The 12,852-nt window shown below is 33.8% G+C and overlaps 3 protein-coding genes across 4 annotated transcripts; 1 reads left to right on the top strand and 2 right to left on the bottom strand.

Moving 5' to 3' along the window:
* The first annotated feature begins 929 nt into the window (after window positions 1-929).
* Window positions 930-2,367, top strand: LOC108559729 (deoxynucleoside kinase-like). 2 transcript variants are annotated; one of them, XM_017917076.1, is made up of 4 exons: window positions 930-1,086; window positions 1,380-1,620; window positions 1,681-1,987; window positions 2,049-2,367. In XM_017917076.1, exons 1-4 carry the CDS (start codon window positions 1,034-1,036, stop codon window positions 2,354-2,356), a joined length of 909 nt encoding a protein of 302 aa, XP_017772565.1. In that variant the 5' UTR covers window positions 930-1,033; the 3' UTR covers window positions 2,357-2,367. The 2 variants fall into 2 exon arrangements, with proteins under 2 accessions (XP_017772565.1, XP_017772573.1); XM_017917084.1 differs by having other exon boundaries at window positions 1,055-1,304.
* Window positions 2,368-2,394: 27 nt separating this feature from the next.
* Window positions 2,395-3,321, bottom strand: LOC108559744 (non-structural maintenance of chromosomes element 1 homolog). The gene is made up of 3 exons (XM_017917094.1): window positions 3,144-3,321; window positions 2,621-3,084; window positions 2,395-2,569 (listed from the first exon to the last, which is right to left on the bottom strand). The coding sequence occupies exons 1-3, from the start codon at window positions 3,241-3,243 to the stop codon at window positions 2,405-2,407; spliced, it is 729 nt and encodes a 242-aa protein (XP_017772583.1). The 5' UTR covers window positions 3,244-3,321; the 3' UTR covers window positions 2,395-2,404.
* A 2,017-nt stretch (window positions 3,322-5,338) lies between these two features.
* Window positions 5,339-10,177, bottom strand: LOC108559756 (protein dimmed). Its single transcript, XM_017917105.1, has 4 exons — window positions 10,003-10,177; window positions 8,228-8,373; window positions 6,179-6,315; window positions 5,339-6,118 (listed from the first exon to the last, which is right to left on the bottom strand). The coding sequence occupies exons 1-4, from the start codon at window positions 10,163-10,165 to the stop codon at window positions 5,974-5,976; spliced, it is 591 nt and encodes a 196-aa protein (XP_017772594.1). The 5' UTR covers window positions 10,166-10,177; the 3' UTR covers window positions 5,339-5,973.
* Window positions 10,178-12,852: the final 2,675 nt, after the last annotated feature.

Here is a 12,852-nt window from a genome sequence, read left to right as displayed (position 1 = left end):
TTCTAATTTCAATTTTTCAACTTTGAATGCATATTACAGCAATATGGATAAGAGCACAGGAATGTATCTATACTTTAGTAGATATTTGGAAAATTGCTCACTGCTTATAGATATTAAGAAAATCAATGAAAATCGAAAGACTGAAATAAATCTTTGTTTTAAATTGAACTTCGATTTGCTATTATTATTATAAACGTTGCAATTATTCCAATAATTCCACTAAATACTACTTAAAAATAGGTTTCAAGTGCATATTGAATGATTTATTTACTATTTATAGTTATTGAGAAAATCATTGAAAATCGAAATACTAAAATAAATTCTTGTTATCGATTTGTGCGATAAAAGCATACAGATTGCAATTATTCCAATAAACATGTTCAATACTTCTATATTTATTATATAATTACATTTCAAGTGCATAATGATTAATTGTTAGTTGTAGTTTCTGAGAAACAACGTAAAATTTAACTTTGCCCTCTTGGATACTAAAATCTTCAATTAACACACATACGTGTTTACCTGCATAATCGTAAATACCTGAGAGAAAGTGGATAACGGTCAATACAATTTTTTTTGCTATTGATGTTTTCTGAATGTAACTTCAATTTACTTATAAATATTTACGATTTGCATGTTGTTATTTAACCTTTTTTCATCACTGCATGACCCCAGACTACATTAATTGACTCAATTATTATTATTATGATTTGTAATTGTTGTTTTGCGATTCTGAATTATTCTATATTTCTTAATGAATTACATAAACTTTTAAGTAGTTTTGGTGACTTTCAAATAGTTGTTCTAAAGTCTACCAGATATGTAAATTATTATAACTCGTTTATCATTAACAGATGATAAAGTCCACGATTGTTACGTCTGAAGCAGACTAGATTAAAGAATCCAAGAGATTTGAATCTTTGCGGGAGATCTACAGTAAGTAGTTCTTCATGGACGCATCAGAACTACTTAAAGAAAGTAACCTCCGCGTCTCCAATAAAAAAAAAAAAGAACAATTGATGCGGTTCTTGTGATGCGAAGAACTTTCGATCGGCTGTATGTAACAGTACGTACCTTTAGCTTTGGGTAAGTGATAAGGTATTTTATTGAAAGACCACATTTTCCAAACTTAACGCAGAAGATGATACCGTTGCGAGTGTAAAGGTTAAGGCGCGAAGAACGTCGGATGAGAACTGCGAAATTTGAACAATTGCGTACGAGTTTCGTTCAACTTTGTAGGTCATCACATACACGTTCACCTGAATCGAGCATGCATATTCATCGTCATGGAAACAAACGTTGATGTTCGTTTGTTATTGTTTAAAAGAAGGAAACTTGTTTATTGATTTTTTTTTATTTAATTTATTTCTTGTTTCCAGTCTCAGGAAGGATTTTGAAGCGATGGAGGGGATAGCGCTTGGAGAAACGAAGGATGTTCCAATTGATGCAACATCTCCGAAGAAAACTAACTTTGTTGGTATCACCCCCCAGAAACAGCTGACGAATGTCACAACACCGACGGACAGACCGTTCAGGGTGTCGGTGGAGGGAAACATTGGTGCAGGAAAGTCCAGTTTCATACAATACTTTTCCACATTCCAAAACATCGAAACGTATCCGGTGAGTGTGCTGTGAAATGAACATGCAACATCAACTCTTAATTCGATTGTTTGTTTTTAGGAACCAATCGATTGGTGGAGAAATTTGGATGGGCACAACTTACTTGATCTGCTTTACAAGGACATAAACAAGTGGCACACGACGTTCCAGACGTACGTGCAATTGACTAGGCTGAAAGTGCAAACCTCGAAGCCCACTCAGGCGACAACCACTGTGCAGATGTTCGAGAGGTCTCTGCAGAACAACAGGTATTGCTTCGTTGAGCAGGCTTACAATAATGGGTATTTGCATGACGCGGATTACGCGATCTTGGATAAATGGTACAGATGGATCAGGGATACCGTAGATATTAATTTGGATCTCATTGGTGAGTCTTAATCTAACATAATTATTAATTTTTGATTAAATTAAACAATTTTTTTTGTTAGTTTATTTGAGAAGTTCTCCGGAGATTGTTTACGAGAGGATTATGCGCAGGGCTAGGCCCGAGGAGAAGAGCATGAGTTTGGATTATCTGAAGCAACTGCACGAGAGCCACGAACGGTGGCTGATGACCGACGATGAGCGTTTCAATACTATTCCTGTGTTGGTGCTGGACGCGAACACGGCTTTAGAAGACATAGTGGAACAATACAAACTGAACGAGAATCGAATCATGGGAAACAAATCGGGGAAGCGAAAAGTGTGCCAAGAGGACAAGGAGAGAGTGAGGAAGGTTTTGCATTTAGATAAATAATCAATACGTTATATAAAATTATTAATTTTACAAGCCAAATAAATACATCTATTCATCATTATCACTACTGCTCTCCTCTTCCACTCTTCTCTCATCATCAACTTCCTTCTCGATCCAAGGATTCTTGCAATTCGGACACTTACTCCTCTTCTTCTGAAACTTTTCCATGCACGATCTATGCATCAAGTGGTCGCAATTCGCACAAGCGACGCCCTGGAAAACAGCAATTAGTAATGCATTATACCTAATAGTTAATCGACATACAGTGAAGACCAATTCGGAGCATAAATTGCATTTGACTATGTATTCTTCGTAATCCTTGTAGAAATAAGGAGTGAATTCTGAGATGCACCTGGGGCCCAAATAGACTTCCCCATCTTTAAGTCTGAGATAACCGTTGCTGAAGCACCTCTGCAGCACGTTCTGAGCTGCCTCTCGGGAGAAAGTCCCTGAAAGACTGGAGGCCAAGTTCAGGCAGAAGATGTGCTTCAGCTTCTTCTCGTCAGTCACCACCAGTTCATTGACTAAATTATGAAAATACTCTGATTCTATGGTTGTGTAACTGCTGTTCAGTTTGCTCGATCCATCCACGAGCATCTGCACCAGCACAACAAATTGTTCCCCAGTCACCTCGCAAGTCAATACGTTGATCTTCAAGCTCTGCTCACCAATGCATTTATTGATTTCTTTAATGAAAGCCTCCAATTTAACATGCGAACTGTACGATTCTTGAAATCAAATGGGAAACATTAATGTTCGCAACAAATAAACTTAACCTTATCCTCACCGTTGCAAAGATCGTTGTATATGTTTATGGATTTATCCAGAGACACGCAACCCTTTCCAATCATATACTGAAGAAACGATCTATGGGTATCGTTGTACATTATGAGATGACACCAATCAAGTTGTTGCAGAAACACAACAAGATTTTTAGATATATTTTCGCGGTTTTACCCCATGCAACAAATTTAAATTATAAAATATTTTTAAATTCCACCGACAGATGTCGCTGCATTACACATTTCAGTGTTTCCCAAACTTTTTCGATTTGCGGCGCTCTTAATACAGTGGAACCTCGCACAACGCTTAACGAGCAAAATGAATTGTAAGAAAAACGAGCAACGTTTCGCATAACGAGTGACGATGAGGAGAGAAGTCCCGGATTGCGCGCCTTCTACTGCAGTTTTAAAACTTATGTACACACATTATGTGTATTTTTTTTAATATGTTTCACTATACGAGTAAAAATCAGGAAATGTTGGAAAGGATTAAACTCGTTAAGCGAGATATTAATAGTCAAAACATTGGCCAATTTCAGGGCAAACGTTAATACGTTAGTTTTTCTTCAGTTTATATGCGAAATCTATAACATCATTAATTAAACAATCTGTAATTTATTTTGTTACTATGAAGATCAGAAAGAGTTCATCAACTGTATGTAAGTTTGGTTGCCTACTTTCATCAAAATTAGTTATCACAAAATTATAGTTGAGCACTTTGTGCTAAGATTTTTTTGAAAATATTATTAACAAAAACGTGCTGCGTTTGATTTCCATTCGATCAGTAACATTAATCAATAAAACAACGAACAATGTAACGTAATTGAAAATCTCCATCTAACAGGAAACAAGTAATACTAAATGTAATTTAAATTTGAAAAAACTATTAATAATTAATTATTCTCTCTACAATTGTAGAATAGAAACTGAAAACTTTAATAATACAGTTGTATCTCGACATACGAGTTTAATTCGTTACGTAACTTTGCTCGTATCTCAAAGCAATTTTGATAATGTTTTGTAAGTGTACAAAAAGCAATAAAAAACGAGAATCCAACTTATCAAAAAATGCTTCGAAAATGAGGGAAATAGACTGAGGTGGAAGAAACTGTTAGACGGTGTAGTGTGCGATTCCTCGTATTTCAAATCTTGCTCGTATCTCAAAACACTCGTATATCAAGTTATCACTGTATATCGAAAGATTGGAACATTATTATATTAATATTAATGTTTTTTTTCTATTGAAAGAAATGTTTTAAGGGTGAAAGAATGAAAGATGTGGTAAACATTAGAATTACAATTTATTTTCTATATAAATACATGGGTTGAAATGAAAATGAATTTGAAGCTTATGCCACATAAATTTTTATTTTATCTCTCGTATAACACATATATATATATATTCTTCGTTAAATATATGCAGGCGCTTATTTATATATATGTTGGATATATACATACGCTTTCAATATATATACTTTGTGTGTGTATAATTACAAGAAAATACATTTAATACAATATGTCATAAAATAGATACGTCCATATATCTGATTCTATTCTATATATAATATATATATATTTATTATACATACAATTATGTATACACTTTTACATACATCCTTTTTTTTATCTTTTGTTTTTTTTTTATATATATATATATATATTTATAGATATATACTCGAAACTAAAAACTTGTGCAGTTTTCTTTTCCTACTATCACATTATGCATTTGGAACTTGACTTACATATACATATACACATATAGAATATTACATATTTTGAGTGTTTCCCCTCTAATTTGTTTCCTCGTAAATTTTCCAGAAAAAATATACACAAAATCGATCAGAGTCAGCGCAAAAACAAAAAACCAAAAAAATCGTTGAGCATGCGTTTAACGAAACGAATTAATTAAACAAATTAAATATAATAATTAAAAAAAAAAAAACACAAACAAAAAGAGTATTTTTTCTTCCATTTCGAAACACAACAACAAGAATAACAAAAAAAAAAAAAGAAAACTTTTTCAGGTAACTTCCAGCATATTATATAAAGTTTTTTCTTCTTTCTTTCTTTACATATCCTTTTTTTTTGTTTCATTTTGTTGTATACATTTATATAAATCTCTCGTTTACTTATATATATTAACACAAAAAATATATATTAAAGATATATAGAATTGATATTTTTATATATATATTTATATCTCTTAGGCTACGTTCTATTATACTAATAAGATAATTGTTGCTACTGGAGACGGATCCGAGGGAGGAGCTCTTGTCTCATTTTGTTTCTCTACGCCGCCTGCTTAATAAATTACGAATACTCATTTAGAACTTGTAGGCTCTCTCTCTCACTCTTTCTCTCTGCCCCCAATTCGTTTCAATGTTTATAGATATTTATTTATATATATGTGTGTGTATGCGGTCGCTCTCGTTATTCATATGTACAATTACTATACAAAATAAAAATTAAAAAAATATATATATTCAACAAACATAGACACGGAAGCACAAAAATCACAAACCTTAAATGTATAAATTTGAGGGCTAAAAAACACAACAAAGATTCAAACAACAAACGTGAAATATTGTTTTTTTTTTTGCTGAAGGTAAATTATTTTTATATATATATATATATTTATATATGGCATGGGGGGTGGTGGTTGGGTGGCGGAGGCGTCCGTCCAGTCTTTGCGGATCACAAACAAACAAAAAAACAACACTTGGGTGGGTGAGGGAATCGGCTTTCTTCTGGTGCTGCACGCATCCTCTCCGACGCGAAACGTAACTTAATGTAAGTTAAAATAAGGATGAGAGAAAGATAAATTGAATGGACTCTTCAGCGTGCTGCGACTGCGGCGTTCTCTGGCGCCGGCACCTCCAGGTTCTGCTGGTGCAGAGAGTTGTTGTTCTGTTCCCGATTCGTGGGCTCCTCGGAGCCGGTCTCCAGTTCCGCGGAACTGTCCTCCTCCGCGTCTTGGAATCTAGAAGAGAATCAACTGTAACCTCTGGTAATTAAGAGAAGAAAAATGCAATTAACTCACGTGTAGTGCTTCTCCTCTCCGCGCATCTCGCAGATGACGTTCGTGAGTGCCATTATGTAGTTCTTAGCTAACGTTAAAGTCTCTATTTTCGAGAGCTTCCGCTCCATCTTTATGTGCGGTATCACCTCCCTAAGTTGCTGCAACCAACAACAAAACAAAAGAGAATTAGTAAAACCAACAACAATATTAAATCAAAATCTCGACTATAGAATTCCAGACAACTAAAATTCCCGACTGATCAACAAATAAATTCATTTTTAATGTCTCATTTTCCATTGAAACTCTTTGAAAATGTATCTACATTGAAATGTTGTCTGAATAATTTTGTTGAGTGATATATCGTCTTGCTCGACTATATAATTCCCGACAGTGTTAAAATCCTGACACTGAAAATCCCGACAGTATTAAAATCTTGAATATAATGGCTCATTTTCCATTGAAACTCTTTGAAAATGTGTCTATATTGAAATGTTGTATGAATAATTACTATTTACTATATAATTCCCGACAGTGTTAAAATCTAGAACATTTTAGCGAAATTTACCAATAATTTCTCTCTTCCTAATCATTATCGAATATCGATGTTGTTTTTTTGTTGTTAAATCAAGTAGTTTTTAAATTCAATTGTTTTACGTCTATGTCAAATGATAAAATAAATGAATTAACAATGAGCGTTATTACTTACAGTTCAAAACAAAAAACAACACACTGAAAAACTGAAACACCGAAAATCCACTCTTTGAAAATTTGACTATATTGAAATGTTGTATGAATAATTACGTTGACTACATAATTCCCGACAGTGTTAAAATCCTGACACTGAAAATCTCGACAGTATTCGTAACTGATCAACAAATAAATCCATTTTTAATGTCTCATTTTCCATTGAAACTCTTTGAAAATGTGTCTATATTGAAATGTTGTCTGAATAATTTTGTTGAGTGATCGTGTCTTGCTCGACTATAGAATTCCCGACAGTGTTAAAATTGTGACACTGAAAATTTCGACAGTATTCGTAACTGATCAACAAATAAATTCATTTTTAATGGCTCATTTTCCATTGAAACTCTTTGAAAATGTGTCTATATTGAAATGTTGTCTGAATAATTCTGTTGAGTGATCGTGTCTTGCTCGACTATATAATTCCCGACAGTGTTAAAATCCTGACACTGAAAATCCCGACAGTGTTAAAATTCTGACACTGAAAATCCCGACAGTGTTAAAATCCTAACACTGAAAATCCCGACAATATTCGTAACTGATCAACAAATAAATTCATTTTTAATATCTCATTTTCCATTGAAACTCTTTGAAAATGTGTCTATATTGAAATGTTGTCTGAATAATTTTTTTGAGTGATCGTGTCTTGCTCGACTATATAATTCCCGACAGTGTTAAAATCCTGACACTGAAAATCCCGACAGTGTTAAAATCCTGACACTAAAAATCCCGACAATATTCGTAACTAATCAACAAATAAATTCATTTTTAATGGCTCATTTTCCTTTGAAACTCTTTGAAAATGTGTCTATACTGAAATGTTCTATGAATAATTCTGTTGAGTGATCGACTATATAATTCTCGACAACTGAAATCCTGATACTGAAAATCCCGACAGTATTAAAATCAATAATTTCTCTCTTCTCAATTAACATGAAACGCGTTTCCGATAAGATACACGTTTTACTCTCTAAACAATAGAATATCGATGTTGTTTTTTTTTGTTGTTAAATCAAGTAGTTTTTAAATTCAATTGTTTTACGTCTATGTCAAATGATAAAAGAAATGAATTAACAATGAGCGTTATTACTTATAGTTAAAAAAAAAAAAGAGAGTAAACAACGCTACGCCACTATTTAGTGCTTGAACCTACGTCATTATAACAACTCTGTGCCTACGTTAAAAACCTTACACAATAGGTAATTAACTATTCCTCAGGATTTGCGCAATTGAATATTTCTGAAATAATGATAATTTACAAGTTTCATCAAATGTCGGGATTTTAGTTGTCGGGATTTCGTTATGGAACTGTTGCAAAAAAAAAAATACCTCGAATGCGTCGTTCAACGAATGCATTCTCATCCTCTCCCTCTCGTTGCTTTCCAGTCTTCTTAGATTTCTCTCCCTCGCGCTGATGCACGATTTTCGTCTTCTCGTCGTGCTGCCGCTCGAACCGCCACCGCTCGACGCGCTCCCTGTCGAAACAAACAAACAAAAAAATTATTAACGTGTCGTCGTCATTTCACACACGCACACACACTTTTCAACGCAATTTCCGCGCCATCTCAGCAAATAAATCCCTCAAAAAGCGCATCCGAAAGAATACGAAAGAGTCTATTTCCACATCTTTTGTGCCCAACAATAGCTTATATTTTTATTCTCCCTCCGCAACTTATACGCAAATAATAACACTCTTCATGTTTGCAAATCCTGATATACTAAAAAACTAACAGCTTTTTCATCTATGAAAATATCAATAGATTACATGTCAAATGTTGCTTAGCAACAGAAATTTGTTACTAAATTTGTACATAATGAAAATTAGATATTTCTAATGTAGCTTAGCAACAAATTCGAATCTATTAAAGTTCAATAGCCTAAAGAAATATATATTCATTAATTATAAATTAATTGCTTTCGAGCTGCAATGTTAGCAATGTTGTGTCCATATTTGCATTAGCATCTCAGTTTTTTTTGGAAAAAAAAGTTAACAGTGATGGAATTCAAACGTAATAGTGCCCAATATTTGAGCGGAAATCCACTATTGTTAAAGTCCTCAAACACCTTAATGTGAATAAATCTTTGTTATAACAAAGCAAGTAGTGTTACAAAATGCTATTTTGGTGGTCGGAAAGAAACTACATCTGTGGTAGAAGTGGTTCAGAAACATAAGGCCAGAATTGAATGAAATCCGCTGAACATATCGAAAATGACCATGCAACAAATACTCCAAATCGAACTCAAAGTGAATCCTTACAAGTTCCAAAAAGGACAAGATCTCACCGATGATTGAAAGAAAACTAGGCTCAATACAGCGAAGGAGCTGTTGCTCTTGCACGAACGCGGCTAATTGCAAAATATCGTCTTGTCTGATGAGAAAAATTTTCCAATTGAGAGATTCGTAAACAAACAAAATGATCGTATTTACTTAGAAGAGAGATCAACCGAACATTTAGACATTCGAATGACCATAAGAAGCCTGTGGTAGTTTGGAAGTCTGTGATAATCGCTCTCCGTTGGTGTTTTTGGACCCTGGCGTCAAGTTTAATGCGAATGTCTACAACGAAAAAGTTTTGGAAAGTGCTTTGAAGCCGTGAACAACCAAACATTTCAGTCAGAAAGAGTGGACGTTTCAAGAAGATTCTGTACCATCAAACAAAGCACACGAAAACCAACAATTTCTGCGAGACAACGCTCGACTTCTCGGGTCATTTTACAGGCCAATGTCAGCACTAAAATATACCAGAGTGTTAATGTGTTCAAAAAAGCCCTTCTTCGTGAATGGAGAAAGATTCCGAAGGTTCACATTCGTGCAACGTGTGACCAACTCAGAGCTATAGTTCGCGCTCAAGGTGGCCATATCGAAAATTTGAAATGAATTCAAAAAATTTAATTGTTTTCCAACATTTTTCACTTGTGGTTTAAGAAAATCCAATTTCACATAAGAAAAATACAGCGTTGTGAAAAGTTGCAGTTCAATTGGGCCACCTTATATATGTTACAAACGAATCGTATTCAATTAATTTCTGAACTTCGAAAAGGATAATAACGGTGATGATGATGATGATAATAATAATAAACGGAAATGTAAATGCGATCATCACCTCCGTGTTTCCGTCGTTTCCGGCTCGTCGCCTCGTCGCTGCTCGACTCGCTGAGATCGTCCCTTCCGTCGTTAAGTGGATGCTTTCTCAGCTCCATCTCCTCCACCTCGACGTCCTCCTCCTCCTCCTCTTGCCACGGTGCAGTCACATCTAGTGACCTCATGCTTAGCGGTGACACTAAAAACAAGAGAAAGAGAGACAAATAAGCAAAAAATAATTTTCCAATTTCTTACGAAAAAAACAAGAAAAAGCAAGAAAAAAAAAATATAAATAAAATTCTTTTATTAGAAAAGCGCCGCTCATCGATGCAAAACAAGAGAAAACGGTATTTCCAAGATGTTGCACAAAAAATTGCGCTATTTGTCAATCTGCAAATATTCAACGTTCACTTCGATCTCTACAGTTTCAAATTTTCAACTATTTTCAACTATATTCAAACTAATTTCATAACAACAAAAGTTATAGTCATTTACACTTGTTTTTACATATTATTGGATTACTAACTAATGCACTTTCGGAAATATGTAAATTAAGTTAAATTTTTTTTTATTCAAAATCGTGCAAAATATATTTTCTGCTTCACATTTGCATACGATTGTATTTGTAAATCTCTTCCGGTATTTTCGAGTTGCGTAATGAATACTAGCAACAATAGGTGTCACTTCTGAATGGCTCATTGAAACTCATTACACTGTTATTATATAATGCAAAAAAATGATATATATTTTTGTACATCGCAACTGATTAACAAATAAAACCATTTTCAATGATTGGAACTCTTTGAAAATGCGTCTATATTGAATTGTTGTATGTTTTTGTTGAATTTACTTGAGTAGAAACTAAGAGGTTAATCGAGATGAATCGAATATGAAAATAAAAATAAAAACGTGATTGATAAATTACAAATAAATGTTTGCCCTTCAGTTGACTCGACTCGTTGCAAACGTTGGGCGAAACTCTCACGTAAACACAGCGGATATTTGCGTTGCGCTTCGAGCATTTGCGGAAAATAAATATATAAAAATGTGTGTATATATACGGAGAAATAAAATACAATTATCCGCGCCAATAAAAGTTTATTACTTGAATGGGCGAACAAAAAAAGGATGTAAAACAACGCTGCATTTCTGTTAATATCCGCCAACTTTATTGAAGGAGATTTCGCCTTGGTTTTTAGTTTGTCTTTTAGCTTATAAATCGTATTTAATAAGTACGAAAAGGATGATGTATTTTTATTTAGGTAAAATTAATCGAGAATGCGTGACGCCATGGTAACTGTTAAAGTAACTGTCAGTTAAGCGATTGATGTAAAATATTAGAATCCAACGTAGCTTTGGAAAGTGATTAAAATGTGTTAATGATGTGTTTCTATGGTAACTAGTGATGTAACTGTCAGTTTGACGTGAACCGGAAGAAGTTTTTATATGTAACGTTGCTTTGTACTTGAAGTCGAAATGTGCCTGGAAAAACTGAAAGTTGGGGATTTCTCAAATCGTAAAGTTTTTGGTTATAATTAAGAATAATTCAGAGTAGTTAGTTTACTGATAATATTAGGAACTTAAACCTTAGAAAAAAAATGCGAAAACATATAACTAGTAACTAGTGATGTAACTGTGAGTTTGAGTTTAACCAGGAGATATTAGATTCCAAAGTAGCTTTTGAAAGTGCATAAATTTTGTTAATGATGTGTTTCTATGATAACTAGTGATGTAACTGTCAGTTTGACGTGAACCGGAAGAAGTTTATAAAGTGCGTGGAAAAACTGAAAGTTGGGGATTTCTCAAATCGTAAAGTTTTTGGTTATAATTAAGAATAGTTAGTTTACTGATAATATTCGGAACTTAAACGTTAGAATAAAAAAAATGCGAAAACATATTAGTTACTAGTTTCCATGGTAACTAGTGATATAACTGTCAGTTTGAGTATAACCAGGAGATGGACTTTAAGTTCGAACGTAGCTTTTGAAAGTGGATAAAATTTGTTAATGATGTGTTTCTATGGTAACTAGTGATGTAACTGTCAGTTTGACGTGAACCGGAAGAAGTTTTTATATCTAACGTTGCTTTGTGCTTGAAGTCGTAATGTGTGTGGAAAAACTGAAAGTTGGGGATTTCTCAAATCTTAAAGTTTTTGGTTATAATCAACATTAATTACTTGTTTAGTTAGTTTATTGATAATATTAGGAACTTAAACGTTAGAAAAAAAAAAGCGAAAACATATTAGTTACTAGTTTCTATGGTAACTAGTGATGTAACTGTGAGTTTGACGTTAAGCGATTGATGTGAAATATTAGAATCCAACGTAGCTTTGGAAAGTGATTAAAATGTGTTAATGATGTGTTTCTATGGTAACTAGTGATGTAACTGTCAGTTTGACGTGAAACGGAAGAAGTTTTTATGTCTAACGTTGCTTTGTGCTTGAAATCTAAATGTGCGTGGAAAAACTGAAAGTTGGAGATTTCTCAAATCGTAAAGTTTTTGGTTATAATTAAGAATAATTGAGAATAGTTAGTTTACTGATAATATTAGGAACTTAAACCTTAGAAAAAAAAGCTAATTTATATTGGTTATGAATAAAAGTTACTAGTTTCCATGGTAACTAGTGATATAACTGTCAGTTTGGTTAACCGATGGACTTTAAGTTCAAAGTGTGTTGTGTGGAATCCAGAATGCGGATGGACAAATAAACCTAAGAGAGAGAGAGAGAGCCGGGTGTTCCGAAATCGAAAGGTAAACTTGTTGTAGAGGTAAACTTCGACGACGTGTGTGACCTTTCTTCGTGATTTTGATCGCGCGAAAAAGAAATGTTCACGTCCTTGGACGAAATGGTCTACTTTCCGCGTACACCGAC

The sequence above is a fragment of the Nicrophorus vespilloides genome, unplaced genomic scaffold (genome assembly GCF_001412225.1).
Source record: "Nicrophorus vespilloides isolate i.1.1-1 unplaced genomic scaffold, Nicve_v1.0, whole genome shotgun sequence".
Classification (NCBI taxonomy): Eukaryota; Metazoa; Arthropoda; class Insecta; order Coleoptera; family Silphidae; genus Nicrophorus; species Nicrophorus vespilloides.
Note: the sequence above shows the minus strand (reverse complement) of the source record. Positions and strands in the feature narration are given on the sequence as shown.